This window comes from Pagrus pagrus, assembly GCF_965226575.1.
Source record: "Pagrus pagrus genome assembly, chromosome: 8".
NCBI classification, from domain to species: Eukaryota; Metazoa; Chordata; class Actinopteri; order Spariformes; family Sparidae; genus Pagrus; species Pagrus pagrus.
The window spans coordinates 29493558-29513135 of record NC_140192.1 but is presented as its reverse complement, the minus strand read 5'-3'; the positions used below and the strand labels follow the sequence as shown (position 1 = coordinate 29513135).

Below are 19578 nucleotides of genomic sequence, written 5' to 3'. Positions count from 1 at the left end.
CGCAGCTGTACCATATCCAGTGGAATCTGCGGGTAACTCTCTCTGCTGTTTCCTCCTCCTCCTTCTTTCCTTTCGCCTTCTACTTAGTTGGTTTATTTATGCCATACAAACATGGCGGCACAAGATGGCGTCACTCTCTAAAACAAGACCCTTGCTATCCACCTTATTCCTGGGGTCGTTGCTGTAGAAACGATTATGGGTGCAACTTCCGGTTCTCACCGGAAGTAGCAGTGAGCGATTGTTTGCTAGCGGTTTTCGTTTCCCGTAGCGGTTTATTTGAAAGTTGTCTCTTACTGTTTTCTTTTCTAAACGATAATCAGCTCCGGTGGCATTTAAAAATGTCCTTGCGCACCTCGGGTTGCGTAGGAGAGTTCATGGCTGTGCCTACCACACAGGACTGGAGGACTATCGCGAAGGAGTTTGAGGAGCGGTGGAACTTCCCTCTTTGCTGTGGTGCGATAGACGGCAAACATGTGGTCATCAAAGCCCCGGAGAACACAGGATCACAGTTTTTCAACTATAAGGGAACGTTTTCAGTCGTTCTCTTGGCTGTTGTTGATGCACGGTATCGCTTCAGGGTGATTGATGTCGGGGGGTTTGGCAGATCCAATGATGCTGGGGTTCTGGCCAACTCTCTTTTTGGTCAGGCACTCTCAACTGGCACCCTCCAACTGCCCGCTGACCAGCTACTACCAGGAGCAGACCACCGAGGACCCCAGCCTCATGTGTTCGTCGCAGACGAGGCCTTTCCACTGCAGCGACACCTGATGAGGCCATTCTCCAGGGAAAGCCTGACCACAGCTGAGCGCCGGACTTTCAACTACTGTTTGTCTCGGGCTCGGCTGGTTTTGGAGAATGCATTTGGCATCCTCTCTTCTCAATGGAGAATCTACAGGCGTGTCATTGAGATTCGTCCAGAGGTTCCTGACATCTGTGTGAAGGCTACTTGTCTCCTCCACAATTACATACAGAGCACAACCCCAACCCAGGCTGGAAGCATCATGCTTGGAGAGGTGGACCCCCTACCAGATTTGAGAAGAGTCGGTGCCAACAACGCTGGGATGGATGCCCTCAGGGTCAGGGAGGCCTTCACAGCCTACTTCTCTGAAGAAGGAAAAGTCCCCTGGCAACACACAGTGTAGCATATATGTGCACACCCTCTAAACGGCTCTTTTAAGAGCCACCCACACAAACCTAACGAGTATAATTCCTACAATATTGTGTGCAGTGCAAATGTACACCAAGATGGCTCTTTTACAACTCCATCCTTATATTTAGTAGGCTATAACTCCAGCAATAATACTATCATGCAACAGCAAAATCAATATATTAATTAACACAATACATACACACAATAAAATCCATACGTAATAAATGCAATACATTAATTAACTTTTTTCTTTTTTTTGTCTCTTTCAGTTGTGATGGCCCTCAGGCTTTACTCTACTGCTGCCTGCCCTGCCTGTGCTCCTCCCTTGCAGGTGCTACTGATTGGTTCCTTCCACCTCGTTGGGGGATTCTCTTCACCTGCGGCCCACCTAGCTTGGTGGTTCCAAAATGGCGCTCTCTCCCTCCTGGATGGCTAGTGCTGTTCAGCCATTTCCCATGGCTTTGTTTGATTTTGGTTGTGTTTGTTTATCTGTTTTGGTCCCTTTCTGACTATACACACACATACCCTGAGCATCCAGCACCCTCGCCTCACTACTGATTACTGATGTACACACAAAGTTGGTCTTCTTTGTTTAACCTTTGTCAAGTGTATTCTAACGCCTGGCTTCCCACACTTGAAAAAGGAAGGACTCTGACACAGGATTTCACTCTCCCTGGTTTATTTAGCCAGTGACAAGCACGTTGGTAATGAAGAAGGTGAAAAACCTTTAAACACAAAAAGAATAATTAGTGTGAATAAATTCAGCATGACTTTAACAAGGTAAGAACATTTTAACACATTTCCAGGTAAGTAAGGTAAGTAAGTGTGAATTTAAACAGAACTTAGTTCTACTTTTTAGAACATTTACTTCTTAAATAAACTCATTTTTAAATACATAAATTAAATCTTTTTACATGGTAATTTAATAAAGCAAAATTTTCTATACTTAAATACCAGTCGATTTATCCTTTAATTTATCAGTTTTCAAATAAGGGTTTAAACAAACTAATTGGCTCTTTATTTTCTTTACAAATTACGTAGACCATTTCATGTTACATAATGAATGATAAAAAACTGAAATAAGCACAAATTAAATGTCAAAATAATACTTTGCCAATGATGATTGAAACACATTCAACACATGAGACATTCAAACTTATACCAAACAATCAATGTTAAATTAAATTTAACATTGACAGGCACTATACTTAATTTGCTCAAATACAGACATCAATGAGCTGTGAGCTTACCGGTAGCCTTTTTTTTGAGCCTTTTTTCCAATGCGTTTGGCGGTGTTGCTGTGATCTTTTTACTTTTCTCTGATGTGAATGTGTCTGCTGCCTCAGCTCCGTTGCATCACACAGAGAGTACTGCCTATTCTTACAAATTTTGGTAAGAGTTTACTTTATGAAAGGCAAAGCTGTACAAGTCAAATTTAAAATGTTCGATTTGTTCAGGCGGTACTCTCTGCAGGAGAGGTTCGAGGGATTGCAGGAAGATCTAAATCTCTGTTGGCTTTGGAGGTGGAGATGGTGCTGCATTGGCCTGACTCTTCAGATCATGGCATCATCATCAGTGGCCTTTCTCTTCTTCCTACCTGTATGAATTGAAAACACCATATGATAGTGAAACTACAACAATATTTAAAGCTATGGTCTACGATTTGAAAGATTTGTCATTATTATTAACATCATTTAGATGGTGGTTATGACCCAATAGTACCACCCACACAATGTGGAGAGTAAAAGGAACCAAAAAAATCCATTCTCTCTAGTGTCTGTAAAACTGAAAAGAAATTGACCAATAGGAACCATCCGGCCCGGATGGCTCCTATTGGATCAATTTTCCGATCCAATCCTCGCTCACTCTCCTGCTCCTGCTCACATCTGGTCCCGACCCGCTTCCGCATTTGAAACTACAAGCGGACAAGAGGTTTGTTTTGCCCTGAGCAGTTCAGCTGCCTCTGCTCGCCCCACCGACAAAGAGTCAAAGAAAGAAAGTCTGTCACTGAAAAGACACAAAGCGAGATGTGAAACAAAGAGGGCTCAAACAGAATAAATATCGGGTCATCATTTGAATGGTGGCGAAAGGTCCGTGAAGATATGGACCCGGTGCTGATACAGCGGCGTTTCTGTTGAGCAGGTAACCTTCGTCTTTATTGTGGATGTTGTGACACAGATAACTTTCATGCTGATGCTGCTTATGACTGTGAAAGCTGCCGTTAGTTTGTTTCTGTGTTATTAGACGGTGTCCGTCTCTGCAGTGTTGTCAACACTTGTTTACTTGTTCGACAGAGACGTTAGCCTCTATGCTAGCATTGTAAGCTAACAACAAGCTAACATTGCTAACATGTTTACACCAGATCAGCCTATTTATTTGCTCGTGGCAGCTAAATGAAGCAGCGAGTAAGATGAATGAAGGGATGGATGGTTTCGGATTTATTTCCGTTTTTTTATCTTATTTGTCCGGATTTATTTCTCCATAACAACCTCTCGCCCGGTCACTGCTCAGCTGTTTTGCTAACCCTCCTCCCGGTCTTGTCCGTTTGTTTTCAACGAAGCCTTTGCTAAATCAATATGATGGATTATCATAAACGCGTTACGATGTGTGTATTTGTGTGTCTTATCTGTCATAAACAAGAGATTACGGTTTACGGACACGTTTGTGTCGCGGTCTGTGTGAGTCTCGGAGCAGCTGTGTGTGTCCCAGCTGCTGTCTGGTGCTACTCAGACAGCAGCTGGGACACACACAGCTGCTCCGAGACTCACACAGGTTTGTTTTTCATCCACAACGTGGAAGCGATCGTTGTGATGAAAGCTGACGGCAGCATCTGTTAGTCTCTTGGCCCTCAATAACTTTTAGAAGTGGCTAACTTAGCTGTTGCAACTTATTACGTAGCTGTAAGGTAACGTAGCTGTAGCATGCTAATGACGTTACGCTAGCTTGGCTGTGGAGCTTAGCTGTGGACATTGTAATGACTTACAAGATTTACGTTAGTTTCAACGTGCATTGTAATAACTTTACCTGTGAATCCGACATCGTTACTCTGCATTCAAAGCTGGGCTGTATTTGGTTTCTGCCGGCTTGTTGCTCTTGGTGCTTGTTGCGGGAGGTATAAAGTTCGTTGAAGAGAAAAAAAGAAAAAAAAAAGCTTGTTGCAGGAGATATAAAGTTCGTTGAAGAGAAAAAAAAAAAAAAGCTTGTAGCCGGAGGGGGTGTGTCGCGGGACTCTGAGGGGAGAGCGATACGAGCTCGGAGGGGAGGGGTTAAGGAGCACAGAGGGGAGGGGTGTGTGGGGGGGGGGATGCTTTTTTCAAACCTTTCTCAGATTGTAGACCAGAGCTTTAAACATCTTGTAGTTGTCCAGTTTGTTCCACATTAATTTGTTTTCTACACAATTGCTGTAGCCCAGTGTGCATACCGGGAGGGTGGAGTGGTCTGCCTGTTGAAGTACTTTCTACTTCCACTGTGTTGTTGCACTTCATCAGTCTCTTTCTCCCTGTATGTAAAGTAAACACCATATTTATACCCGGTGAGTTAGGTTGACAATGTTTGCATTGTTGACAAGAAGACCACAGTTTGTAAGCTATGCTGTGCGTGTGTATTTATTTTGCTTTGTTCCTTTGTGTTGTTATTTCTCTTTTATTGCATGAGTAGTGTGCATGCTGTTACCAAAGACAGTCACTAGATGGCAGGCACCTCAGTGGACTGGTAAAGCAAGTTGTTGTTTTACCTATTGTTTACCTTAAAAATAAATAATTTGAATTTGACAATTTGTGCTTATTGTGGTACATAAAAATCAAATATCGGAGATTACATCAAAATGAACTGAGGATTTGGAAAACTGTGACACCCCTAGACACATACAGTATGTTTTGGCCATCGCTATGTTATAGCTATTGCTGGAACATCATAGGAATACTGGAACACGATAGCTACTGTATGTACTGTATGTAAAAGCTTCTTTTCAAGATTCAACATCTGTGTGTGTGTGATGTGGGGGGTCTCACTGTGGGACTGGCGGTGCTTCGCCCACTGCCGTCGCTAAAGGTATCACTGTGTGAAATTGACAGCACTTTTGTAAAACTTCAGCTACATACTAAACATGTTAACACACATGTATATACACACAAATTAAGCAGGCACATACCTTGAGGGTGGAGGGGTGGGCTGAGGTGGGTAAAAAGCAGTGAGAGAGCTGGAGTACTGGCTCCCACTGTCAGCCATGCTGTTTGAAATGAGCACAGTACTTTTGTGACACATGTATGGGAAGCCATATATATACAGTACGTACATACCAGTGGCGAGCGGTGACCTTTTACTGTGGTCACGCTGAAGTGTCAATACCATGCGCGCCCGTAAGGGGGGTATTTATTTATTACTAAAAAATATAATATGTTTTTTAACTACTACAGTGGAAACCGCTTATAGTGATCACGTTGGTCCAGAGTACATTTGATCACTATAAGCGGTTGATTACTAAAACCGAATTGTTATTATTTCACTTGTTTTTTTATGCAGAACATCATCTAAATGCCAGTTGTATAGTTTTTCAATGAGAAAAATGTAACGAAACGGTCGTCAGCGCAATCCTCTCGTCAGCTCCAAACTCACCCGTCTGCACCTCAACCACAGACCACAGCTGGATTTCCACACAGCATTTACAGTAACTCACGTGACACGTCTCAGATCAGTAGGCGCTGCTGCCGGTGTGTTTTTAAAATGAGCAAACTAGGCTAGTAGCGCCGCAGATTTCTCATTCCCTACCTTGTTTGACTGAGAGTGTTTCGAGATGGTTTTCATGAATAAACAGGCAATATGTCACTGTCAGACCGGATCGTTTGACGGGAGGGGGGGTCGGGCCGTATGAGTTTCACTTCTACCGCGCCGTCCACTTGAAATTATAGTTTTCTTTTCCTCAAAAGTTCTCCGCGAAAACGGCACTGAACGCAAAGACTGAATAGAATTAATATTTTCACTCATTTTGACCAGGCTACACGATGAAATGAACCACTGACAGTTTCCCGCTGAACAATTCAAACAAGTCAGTTTTGCGCATGCGCGTTGGCAGATAAGCTGCTTCACTGACAGCTTTTTTGCCATTCAAAATGCTCATCTACAGTAAACTCAGCCTTTAGCAGTACCTGTACTACTCAGTGTCACAGTGCGCATGCGCGAAACAAGCTGTCAGCTTTCCAGCTTTTCGCAAGCAAAACGGGACAGATTAGGCACGGATCTAAGACCAAAACAGTAGAACTAAGGTATTGTATAATTGAACACTAGGGCTGGGCAAAACGATTATTTTTGTAATCGATTAATCTAGCAATTTTTTTTTCGATGCATCGATTAATCTAACGATTAATTTTTCAATTCGATTCTATTCCGATTCGATTCGATTAGCGATTATTTCCCCATAATTTGACCTATATAGCAATTTACATATGCTAATTTATGTATCTCAATGAAAAAACACAAATTTCTTCATTCCAATACATTTTTATTGCTCTTAATTACCAAATTCCAAAATAAAATTCAAGTAATGAATAGCAAGCGGCCTCATGTCTTTCAGCACTTTGAGGTGCTGGTGCATAGCCATCGTGCTTTTATGATAGGCCATTTCCATTTTACAAAGCTGACAAACAACAGAATTGCTCCCTTTTACTGTAAAATAGTCCCATACCTTCGAAATACGTGTTCTTTTTTTAGCCCCATTCACACTGCCATTTGCATGCGGGGATCCTGCGCCAATTCTCGGCATCCGCCTCTGTGTGAAAGTTTCAGATGCGGCGAGGGGTGAAATTTCCCTCCGCATTAATGGCGAACCGAACCAGTGTGAACAGATAAGCCGGCGGCACGGAGTGAGGGCGTGTCGGTCTGATGGTGTTCACTGTGTGATAACTAAACAGGTCCAATAATACCGCAGTTATTCATGGATAAGTGTCTGTCAGCCTGTCGGTCCGACCGACTCTTCGTCACATTTCTGGCCGAAAAACAGCATCTGTCCCCGGCAAAAAACTTTTAACTCACCAAGTGTGTGTCACAGTGAAAAAAATCACCGGGACGGTCAGCCCTCCACCGAGACTTCAGTGAACTTTCCCCCAGAAAACAGCCTCCCTCCCCGGGAGTGAAAGAGTCAGACAGCGTCCTGTTTACTGATGGTGATTATTTAATTATGTAATTTAGAGAAAAACGTAACTTTGTCACTTTCCAGGATGTTTGGTGGGTCAGGATCTCATCACAGCACATTATAACAGCATCCATATGATGATAAACAGTCAGCAGGTACATGTTTAGATTAACAGGTGGACACCGGGGAAACACGTTGAAAAAAACCACACGTCATCACCATGACGTGTACCGTCACGCCTCTTTTGGAGCCGCGGCGCCGGCTTTCTGTGTGAATTACACTCTGGTTCGTCTTTTACGTCGGAGCTGCTCGGCTCTGTGTAAACAACCAATGGCGGAGAATTGGCGAACCGCCGCTGTGGCGATAATACGGCGTCTGTGTGAAAAGGGCTACTGGCGTTGCTGCTACTCGCTGCCACCATTTTTTGTTTTGGTCGGTTGACGCGTCGACGTACAGTTTTTGCGTCGACGTATTTTTTGCGTCGACGTAATCGATGACGTCGACGCGTCGCCCCAGCCCTATTGAACACACTGCCAGATTAATATTTTCAATTATTTTCATTGAAGGGCTTGGGCATGCACTGCATTTATAGCTTATTATGACTGCTCGCCCATGGTACATACACATACCTATGCACAAACACAAATTATGCATGTACGTACCATGAGGATGGAAGCGTGGTTGGGGGTGGCATCTCTCCATGCACCAGCGAAAAAGAGCCGGAGAAGAGATTTCTTGTTGTTTCCATTATGCTGTATGAAATGGGCACAGTGTTTTTGTGACACTACAGCAATATATAAGGTCTACGCAGTATATGTATGTACACACATCTGTGCACACACTAATTAAGCATTTATGTACCTTGGAGTTGGAGACAGGTTGTGAAATGAGGCAGCAGCAGCAACATCGCCCCTGCTCTCAGACAGTTCTAGCATTTCTGAAAAGAACAGCAAAAAAAATCATATATCTTTATTTTATTTTATTTATTTTTTTTCATTCTATTGGTAATTGATCATTTCACTGTTGCTGCAATATTGGATGCTGTGCTTGCTATAAAAGCTATGCTTTGGATGAGACCACATTATAATACACATTGTGAACACATAAACAACCATTGTCCCAACACAAAACTTTTCCATTGTGTTCAACCAACCAATGTCAACTTCGTTGGTTGCTGCTGCTGCTGCTGCCTCTGGACTCCCGACAGATTCCTCGGCCCTGTCTTCCTCAACCTCCAGCCCCATGTTCCCTGAGGTCTGTCGGGGGTAGTAAAGGGGTCTCAGGAAAGACAGGACCATGGCTTTACTTTTCTCTGCCCTGAGCCACTCTTCCCCTCCTCCTGTCTTTCAGGTTTTTCCATTTTGCTTGAAGTATTTTGACTGTCAAGAAAAAAAACAGCACACATTTCATACTTGTAAAAAAATATTTAGATTGCTATTGTTGCACAATATCTTATATATGAATGGTGTATATTGTTTGTTTGTATATTCTTATTTAAATGACTATTTTTGCTTATTGTGTGTTTCTTTTGAATGTCTAACGTTATCATTAACTGACGTTACTCAACATTAACTGGCGCTAACGTTAACTAACGTTAAAAAAAACAACTTACCATTAACCCCCATCTGTAAGCTGATGTCCCTCCACACAAGTTCCTGTGTGTGAGTTTTTTTGAAGTCATTGATTGTGTGGTCCCACAGGATTCACAGGACCACACAAGGACAATGAGTCTGTCCACGTCCACTGTCATGTCTCTATCCAGTCTTTATCCACAAGTCAGCACGTAAAGCCGGCTTTGCTCTTCCGGACCGGTGGAGTTGTAGTACGTTTCCATGGTTTCAGTAGTTGTCATAGTTACACATAGATTACGGCAGCCAATCAGCGCTGAGCGACAAGCAACTGACGGCCAGAGACTTGGGGTTTCTCATCTCGAGCGACAGAGCGATTGAGTGTTTTTTCGCTCCGTCGCTCGGACGCTGTCGCTCAGAGCCCCAGCGACATTTCGCCTGAGCGATTAACCGCTCAGTCGCTCGTTTGCATTGACTTAATATGTAAACTTGTTGCCAGCGACAAAAATAAAAGGTCCGGTGAACGCACCTTTAGTGAGCATGTTAAGGAGTTCTGTTCTGAATTGACAAATGAGTAAAGAGTTTCACAAAATGTCAAGACACAACTGTTATGGATAATGGCAGGGTGACAGAGACTACTGATGATGAAAAAAGAGCCTTTATTTCTGCAAAAAAACATGCACCAAATGAAATAGTAGTGCACAGGAGAATGGTGCATAAGGGACTGGTTTATACCAGCAAAAGCTATAGACTCCAGAGACGCAGGGAGTGTTTTGCAAAGCTGAGTGATGGTGTTTATGGGGAAATTCAGAATATCATATCCTTTCCTTCAGAAGGGGGTACAGAAATTGCTGTACTTTCAAAATACACATGCCTCCTTTCCTTTATCACAAGGTTATGGGTTTGTGTCACATATTAGACTTGTAAGTGGAAGCATTTCCTCTCCAGTGTGTCTGATTTCAGTAGACAGGTTAGAGCAGAAATGCATTGTTTTTAAAAACAGGTGATCAGACGTACATTTGTGACTTTCCAAATGCACATGAGAGAGATTAGTCTCCACCAGACTCCACTGACAAAAACAGTCATTTTACCTCAGTGGGATTATTGTGACCAATGTTCGGTGATTCGGACTGAAAGCTTGTGTTTATAAGATTGTGGCATCTAACAGAATTGTTTCGGCTGTTAATTTGACTAAGAAGTAGTAGGAGGTATAGCTCCAGAGTTATGAGTAGAAACTTGTGGAAAGTAGAGGACTCGCTGCTCACACACACTCCCAGCTGGAGCTGCAGCATGTAATTTGTTCCACTCTTTTATTGGCTCTATTGCACCTGTGTCAGTCAGGGACATGTTAAACAGCCTGTACACATCCACACCTGGGAGTTCTGAGATGAAGTTTACTCAGTCAAAACAATTTAAGTCACATGTGTGGGTTTGCCATGGGTGTGCAGGACCTTGTATGAAGACAGTGAAATGCTGTTAAAAGCTCAGGAAAGCTAGTAAGTGGACCTATACCTTTTGATTATTCTGTGACAAATACTGATCCCTAAGGTCAAAAGTGAACTTTAATGTTAAAAATATAACCACTTGTTGCTGCCTGAACACCAGCATACTCAGGTGTGAGAAGATTTCTTACTGGGCTACTGGGAAATTAATCCAATTGCTGTCAAACATGCCTCCACAATGTTGGACAGGTTGGGGAGTCTTTCACGGCTCATAAACCTTTTCTTATTTTTCTCCAGTTTGATGATGACTGATGTTATGAGATGCTGATGTGGTTGAATAACGAATAGAGTTGCAAAATGGGAGGAGACACTGGTTCTGGAAGTATTATTATATTTTAAGTATAGGTTTTAAGTTTAAGTATTTTGAAGTTTTTATGCTCACATGGTTGATGTTTAAATTTGTATTAAATATCAGTTTTTCATCTTTTGTACGGATGATTCAGGCAGAAAGGTTCATTCCCCAACTGCCAGTCAGTTAATGTGAACGAATATACTGTAATGCAAGTAATTCCTATGACTGTCGGAAATATATTGTTGTGATGAAACTAATTCCAATGAGATGTTAATGTTCAAGAATATCTTGTTTTTGAGTTTAGTTTCAGTATTTTATATATTGTAAATGCATTTGTATGAAAGTGGAGACAGTGTTATGAGTTTATTATTTCACACCAAGTATTGACGATACATTTATTTACTTCCCTTAAAGAACTCCTTGACATTGCTAGCCTAATTTTTATTTCAGGTCTCTTGTACTGTATTTCAGTTATTTTATACTTACAAGGTTAATTTAATTTACTGGTCATTTACAACACAGGGTTGCACAATGACATTTAAGATATAGTCCTAAAAACAGCTTTTTAGGAAAGAAAACGAAAACTATTATTTATGGTGGGAGTTCAGAAGTCTCACAGCCTGGGGAAAGAAGCTGCTCTGTAGTCTGTGGTACGACAGTGGATGCTTCTGTATCTCCTTCCAGACGGCAGCAGGGTGAACAGACTGTTAATATCCTGTGGGCTCTGCAGACACCTCACCTCACCAATATCACTGATGCTCAGCCCAGCATCATTAATGAGACCTTGCTGGTGGACCAGCATCATTAATGTGACCTTGCTGGTGGACCAGCATCATTAATGAGACCTTGCTGGTGGACCAGCATCATTGATGAGACCTTGCTGGTGCACTCTTAAAAAGAATGTGTTGTTTTCTTACACAATTAATGTGTAGAAAGCCAAATAACACATGTTGCGTCAATTTCTGCAAATAATGTGTTGTATGCTGTAACCTCAACAACACAAAGACATGTGTTAACATCATTGGCCAATCACAACACGGCTACGTCATCGGCCCAGTTACCCCCCCCCGCTCTTCCACCACCATCAACGACATTTCACGTGCAGCAGGCAGCAACGGGCCAACGGCAGGACTGACAGGCGCAGCCGAAGGACAGGTAAATTGAATGATTTTCTGTGTTTTCTATGTTTCAATTATAGGTGTATGAGGCTAGAATTTGCACAATAAAGACTTTCCCCGACTTTTAACGTTAGTTTGCGGTTTGCACCGAGGTTTGCACCGCTTTGTCACGGGTGACGTTAAGCTACCTCAGCCGTTAATTTCTCCAACCGAATGCTTGGATGGCGATAACACGTCTAGTTCACATTCACGGTCGCTTCGAACCGTTGACCAACCATCATAATGACGACGTGACTTAACTGCTGTAACGTTAGTTAGGTAAAATGGTTGGCTGACGAGATGTTTTCATTCAAATTCGAGCTAAGCAGGGAGTGTAACGTTAGGGTTCAAGCGGTCTAATTAACGTCGAAGTCACGTCAGGCGCCAGAAAGCCACAAAGCTAAAGTGGCTAAATGCTAATGTATTAGCGTTAGCTGTGTGAGCACGCCTAATAATTGACTTTAATATAGACTCTATAGACGGGCATGTGGGAGTGAGGCTCTCTTTTTTGGCTAACGTTAATGTACACGTTAACTTAATTAATGTTGGCACCAGCCAGTTTAAGGCCTTTACATAGCTAGCGAAGCTATCAAGCTAATTTTAGCCAAGTCATGGCCAGACATAATGCTACTCAACGTTAATGCACTGGTTATGTTTGCTGCTCCCTGAAGAGCTAGCTAATGTTTAAAATGCTAGTAAAACCAGTAAAGTCTATTACAAAGTCACTGTAATGAATTAAAGCATTTTATTGTCGATTTGTCTTTGGTTTAAGCTAAATAGGACGGCAACGTCTTTTTTTCCCTCATTTTTCTTTTTACGCTGTGCTGGGCCGGTTTGAGCCGGTTTTGAAAAATGAACTTTTTTTTTCCGCCAGAAGTTTCCCCCCCCTAATGTTACAAGAATGATTTTCCACATTACTCGATATGATAACTTCTGTGTTAAATTTAGTAAGTGAGTCACAGAAATTATTCATGTTGTAAAATTTTAATTTGAAAAAAGGCCAGGCGCTTTTGACAATTATTTTATTAGTACAAAGAGGAACATTTTTACTAATTTTTTGGCCAAAACTTTCACTGTATGAGCTCAAATTGCATGATTTTTGGCCAGGAAGTTTAATTTTATGTAAACTTTAATTTGGTTTTGAAATTTCTCAAGTCAACAATACACTATGGGCCAAAAAGGCACCCATTTAGGCACTTGGGGACATAAATGTCTTCTACAAACAACTGCTCTTAATATGTATCTGTTAAAATTTTTTTTTTTTTTTCAGATTTTCTTTGTACAGATCTTTCAGTCAACCTCAGTTTTTTTTTATTTTTTTTTTATCAAAACTACCAAATGTTGTATTTTTTCTGTAGTGTTTAATACTTTTATTTGCAATGTAATTAAGCTTGTGCTGGATTTCTTAATGTTACTATTAAGTTTGTCCTTACATTTGCACTAACCCCCCTCTGTCTTTCTCTTTCTTTCTTCTCTCCAGTCAAAATGGAGCTGCTAGAAAAAGAACCTAGCCAGCCGCCGGACCCTGGACCAACAGTCAAGAAAGTGCTCGTTTCAGTATACAAAGATGGCACTGAAAAATACAAAAAAGTTTTTTCTGTTTACAGTGCGTCACAGCTTTTACAGGCCTGTCACTCAGAGTTTTCTCACCCGGTGGAATTACAAAGATTTCTACACTACAACAGTGACTTCAAAGACTACATTGACTGTGACAGTAGCATAGATATTAAGGATTATGACAGATTCCAAGTATGGGTATCCACAGTGATCCATTTGGAGTTGGTGGAGTGTGCAGCACCACATGCTGACAGTGAAAATGTGAGTATTTTGAGGGATCTCATATGATGGCAAATTTTAGAACATTCCTGTTGACACAACATTCCAGATGAATAGATAGACTTTTTTTTGATGGATATATTTATATAACATGGGGTTAACACAGGTTCAACCAGTGAATATAGTGATGCCAGTAAGCTATCATGCACAATAGCAGCAGTGTTTGGCATGAATGGAACAGAATCTTAATCAGCATCATTAACACTGGTGTTTTATTGTCCAAACAGTATATTGTATAGTATATTGTTGCCCATGTTTGTCACCAATTAGGCCTGTCACAATTAAGTAATTGCCTGATTGTGATTATTTTGCTTGATTGTCAAAATTGTTTACATTCATCTTTTTAAAAGCAGTTGAGTGAAACTAACAGAAATGTCATGTTTTCATCACTTTTTACACATTGTTTCCTACAGTTTGAGGTTTGACTGGTGGCCTTTTAATGACAGCATAACTCCCCATCCCCCCCCAACCACACCCCACCAACTTGCTAAGGGGCATATTTCTTCTTGTGTTTTATAGAAGGACCTGGCTGAACAGCTCAAATCTCTTATCGAAAAGAAGGCTCAAGACATCCTCAAAGAATATGAGCAGACAGGGATGCTGTCCACCAGCACCAGAAGAAAGCTCGTAAACATAAGTGTCAGTGACCTTGTCGAGAAGCATGGATTGTAAGTTATAGATATTCATTCTTTTGATGTAGATTAGTTTCCTGTTTTGTTCTTCTGATTCAGGTGGACGTAAAAACTCCATTGGATCATCTGTACATGAAATATGTAAGTAAATGTCCAGTGGTGATGGGCTTGTCGTTTAATCATTTGTTTTGCTCTACAGTTATCCCTCTGGACCAGAGAAACTGCTTTTGGCAAAATTGTTGACGACACTCTTCCCTTCGCTGAAAGTGATGGTCTTTGGAGAAGGTGAAGGATTTGTAAGTATTGATTTAAAAGTGACAAAGTATAATCTCTCATTTGTTTCCTTTATGGTGGCTTAGGTCAGTCAGTATTAATTTTCTGCTTTGTAACTTCACTACATGACAAACACTTTGGATTTCTTGTTTGTATGAGGGAATAATGAAATCTCACCATAGATGGCCCTGAGTACTCATTCATATTGAAACATACACTTTTTTATAGGAACATTTCTATGACCCTTTGTCACATACGGGATTCATAGAAATGAGGCTACGAAATATCAGACGGAGCCTAGAAGAGGGCCAGCGACGCTACCACAGGAGAAAATGGGCTTGTAGTGCAGCGTTGGCGCAGCCATCCACAGCGCAGCCATTAGACGATAAAGACCTAAGTGAATGGTTGTTCGTCATCAAAAGGATGAAGCCATCACCAGAGAACATGGGGCCAATAAAGACTGCGATGGAAAAAACTTTCAGCCATCGCAGAAATTGGATCAGCACCCAGTCTCCAACTGTTGCAGACATTATCCAAGAGTACCCTCGTTTCATAGACATCCCGAGTCTGGTGAGACATTTTTATTTTTTTTTCCCCTTATCCCGGGTATTCACTGATATGTGCTTGTTTTTTTGTTTTTTCTAAAGTTCTTTCCTTTTCTTGTAAATCAAGCTTGAAAGCAGAATTTTAAGGTGTAACTAACACAGTTCTTGCGATTGGTGCATCAATATTATTCCATGTTGTAAACTGTGTTGTGTGTAAACAACATCTATGTCAAATCTGCCTTTTCTGGGTGAGGGATCTCTCCTCTGTTGCCCACTCTGAGGTTTTTCCTGGTTTTTCCCTGTTAATGGTTTCCTTGGGAGATTTTCCACAGTTGATGTGAGTGTAAGGACAGAGGATGTAATGATACTGTCGAAGACCTCTGAGACAAACTGTTTGAAAAATGCACTATACAATTAAACATGCCTTCTCTTGTTTCCTCTATCAGCTGGATGCAGAGTTTGTTAAAATGTTTGAGGGGAAGGCAGAGCTGTTCATAAGGAGGTGGGAGTCATCATTCATCCCCAAACTGAGGAAGATTGCTGCTCTGGAGAAGGGAGTCGTGTCCTCCTTACTTGATCAGGCTGGAGACCAGAATGATGGTAAACAATTTACATTTTATGAATGCTTTGCTCCTAGTTTTTGTGTAAGCATAATTTGACAAAACCATTTGCTTATGTCCTTCAAATAGATCAAGTATGCTACAGTACATTACAGATTCTGACCCACCTGCTTCCACCAACTGCGTCAGGAAGGGGATCAGCCTCAACCCGTTGCAGTGTGAAGTCGGCCATTTCCTTCCTCATCAACTTCGTGCCGGTATGTTGTATATGTGTGCAACATGAAAGCACATAACAAATAGGCTCCAGCTCAGGATGATGTCTATAATAAATTTGTACATTTTCCTTTTTTACAGCATGGGACCAGCATCTCCTCCCTTTGCAGTTTTGATGAGGGATCTTCAAGGACACAGCCAGAGCTTGTCTGCATCAGCCATCTGACGAACACAGCACGACAGTATGTCATCGTTGCCAGAAACGACAGAGTCACAGTTCCACTGCATGATGACAGCTTAACCTGTGCGTTGGACAAGCTCTTCAAGTTTTACTGGGTATGCAACGTTGCCTATCCTGCTCAGCTTGCATCAGTTTTTCTCTTTTTCGAACACATTTATGACTTACAAGTGTCAAAGACTGTGAGACGGCCCAAAGTGTTGGAGCTCCTGGGAAAACTCCAGACTTTGGCTTAAAAACGTCAGTGTGTATCTTTGCCCTGTATGCAAAAAGCCAGTTCTTGGTGAGACCAGGAAACTTCGCTGGCATCTCCGTGTAGTGCATTCTTTTTCTGACGGTCAGAACTGTACCCTTGTCTGCAGTCAAAATGGCTGCCAGCGTACTTATCATAATCTTAATTCATTCTCAAAGCATCTTTCAAGAGAGCATTCATCTGGGGACACGAGCAGTTTGTCTGACCACACTTCAGATCACAATACAGCCACCAACACTGAAGAAACTGTTCTAATACCAGACACTGCAGTATCTGATGGGGCTACTGATGAAGAGTCAGACATGTCTTCATCTGAGTACAACGGTCCTCCACTAAGTAGCTATGCAGCTACCTTTGTGGCGCAAATGTACTCTGCTTCAAATGCAACTTTAAGTGATGTTCACAGGAGTGTTACTTGCACTAAAGAACTATTGGACAGAACAATAGATAGCCTTCAACAATCTACAACTTCATTGCTGAGAACTTTGTCAGTACCACAAGACAATGAGCATGTTGTCTCATTAATGAAAGACTTTGAAAGTGCTCGAAATGTTTTTGATGATTTGGATAACCCCTATAAAATGACTAAATATTTTGAAAGTGAATTATCACTTGTGAAGCCAACAGAGCTCTTCCTAGGCCATAGAGCTGACACCACTAGAAGAGGTGGGTTAGTCAAACAATCACTAACGGCTAATACTTTTCAGTATATTTCCATATTTGAGACACTGAAATTTATCTTCTGTAATGAGAAAATGCAGACCTTATATTTGGACTCTCATAAGAGTACAGATGGAAAGATGCGTGACTACTGTGATGGTGCTCATTTTGCCGGACATGACTTCTACAAAAAGCATCCAAGTGCCCTTCAGATTCAGCTATATTTTGACGATCTGGAAACCACAAATCCTCTGGGTTCAAAAACCAAAATTCATAAAATGGGTGCCGTTTATTTCTCTTTAAGAAACTTACCACCCAAATTCAATTCAGGCCTGGCTAATATCCATCTCTGCCTTCTTTTCAATTCCATTGACAGAGAAACATATGGTTTTGGGAAGATATTTGAACCACTGTTGGATGATATAAGATTGTTGGAATGTCATGGGATCGAGATTGAGATGAAAGGAGAATTGCATTTGTTGTATGGAACGGTGTGCCTGTTTACAGGTGACAACCTAGCATGTCATTCATTGTGTGGCTATTTGGAAAGCTTTTCTGCTAACAAGTTCTGCCATCTTTGCCTTGTTGATAAAAATATGTCACAAATGGTTTTTGATGAAGGTGAGTTTGAAAGGCGAAACAGAGAGAATTACCAGCAGCATGTTACTTTAAACGATGGATCTATGACAGGAATAAAAGGGGATTCATGTTTGAATACTTTGAAGTATTTTCATGTCACAGAAAATGTGGGTGTTGACATAATGCACGATGTTCTTGAGGGAGTTGCACCTTTAGAGGTAAAACTTTTACTCAGACACTACATTTATGATGAAAAACTGTTGTGCCTGGAACAGTTAAATGAAAGAATAACGAACTTTGACTATGGGTATTTAAACGAAAAAAACAAACCCAGCATCATCCTAAATTTGAGGACATCTGAGACTGCTGTCAGACAGACTGCAGCACAAATGTGGTGTCTGATACAGAACTTGCCTTTTCTTCTTGGAGACTTGGTTAATCCAGAGAGTCTACACTGGCAACTGTTTATATTGTTACGTGAAATATGCAGCATAATTTTTGCTCCTGTTGTAAGCACTGGCCTTGCTGTATATTTAAAACAGCTCATCACAGACCACCATAGGCTGTTCAAAGAACTCTATCCAGGAAAAAAACTCATCCCTAAACACCATTTTATGGTCCACTACCCTAGTATGATGGTCCAATTTGGGCCATTGTCCAGACTTTGGTGCATGAGGTTCGAGGCGAAGCACAACCCACTCAAGAGACAGGCACATGTTGTGTGCAATTTTAAAAATGTGTCGAAGACTCTGGCGTACAAAAACCAGGTTCAACAAATGCATTGGTGGAGGTTTGGCCAACCACTTGGCAACAAAATGTGTGTTCCAAATGCATTTCCAGTTTTTCTGAGATCTTTACCCAAAGGTGAACAACTGATTGATAACCTGAGGTCAGTTCTTGATTGTGACTTTTCAGAGAGTATGTGTGTTTCTCATAGCGTTAGTGTGTGGGGACAGACATACAGGACAGGGACTGTTGTTATAACAGAAAAATATGATGACCCAGTCTTTGGAGAAATTGTTCATCTGTTCCCTCAGGCAGACAAAGGCACACTTCTAGCGTTTGTGAATGTTGTGCATGTTGATTTTTTTGATGACCATTTCTATGCATTTTCTGTGGAAAAAAGTGAGGAGTTCAAAGTGGTGCGAATTCCAGATGATTTGTTGGACTTTCGACCACTTGACTTTCAGAAACCTTTCAAAGGAAACAAAGTCTATGTTAGTCCTCGATACAAAGTTATTTAAGGTTCTCCTGTTAATGAGTGACTAACCATATTTAAAAAAACAAAGTTTGATATTAAGCCTTGATTAAGGTATTTTTTTTACTTTTTTCCAATGCTTTTCCTGTAAATGAGTAACTGACCATATTTTTAACCCACCTGTTGTCCTCCTTTGGGTCGGGGAGGAGGGAGGGAGAGAGAAGGGGGGGAGAGAGGGAGGTGGGAGGGATTGAGGGAAGGATGGAGGAAAGGAGTGAGGAGGGAGAAAGGAAGGATGAACTCAAGAGGTTTAAAAATGTTAATGTTTAAGTTCTGATTAAGGCAACATAAAATGTCAGCATGTTGATACATGTGATGTTGAAAAAATAAAACATGTAAAAGTAAACATCAACTTTGTATTTTCATCTTTTCATATTTAATAACACATGCTTGTGTTGGATAACTGTGTAATTTTGAGCAACACACTAATGTGTAAATACATTTTTTATAATAACACATAACTGTGTTAAAAGTGACACATTAATACACATCCTTGTGTCAATATATTGACACAATTGATGTGTCAATATATTGACACATCAATTGTGTCAAAATTAACACATCTTGTGTTGTCCCAAATAGAACTCATTGATGTGTTAAAATTCAACACAGGTTGTGTTGGTTTTAACACATTCATGTTTAGAGTGTGGACCAGCATCATTAATGTGACCTTGCTGGTGGACCAGCATCATTAATGAGACCTTGCTGGTGGACCAGCATCATTGATGAGACCTT

At 41.2% G+C, this 19578-nt stretch overlaps 2 protein-coding genes across 2 annotated transcripts; one reads left to right on the top strand and one right to left on the bottom strand.

The window, feature by feature from the left end:
• Nucleotides 1–5124: 5124 nt before the first annotated feature.
• LOC311261919 (uncharacterized protein) lies at nucleotides 5125–8575 on the bottom strand (the record flags this gene model as incomplete). Its single annotated transcript, XM_084360933.1, has 5 exons — nucleotides 5125–5206; nucleotides 5301–5378; nucleotides 7940–8029; nucleotides 8139–8214; nucleotides 8431–8575. 5 exons carry the CDS (start codon nucleotides 8573–8575, stop codon nucleotides 5125–5127), a joined length of 471 nt encoding a protein of 156 aa, XP_084217059.1.
• Nucleotides 8576–11727: 3152 nt separating this feature from the next.
• LOC311261092 (uncharacterized protein) lies at nucleotides 11728–18963 on the top strand. The gene is made up of 8 exons (XM_084359486.1): nucleotides 11728–11794; nucleotides 13277–13614; nucleotides 14152–14300; nucleotides 14464–14560; nucleotides 14766–15107; nucleotides 15529–15682; nucleotides 15772–15899; nucleotides 15997–18963. Exons 2-8 carry the CDS (start codon nucleotides 13282–13284, stop codon nucleotides 16327–16329), a joined length of 1536 nt encoding a protein of 511 aa, XP_084215612.1. The 5' UTR covers nucleotides 11728–11794; nucleotides 13277–13281; the 3' UTR covers nucleotides 16330–18963.
• Nucleotides 18964–19578: the final 615 nt, after the last annotated feature.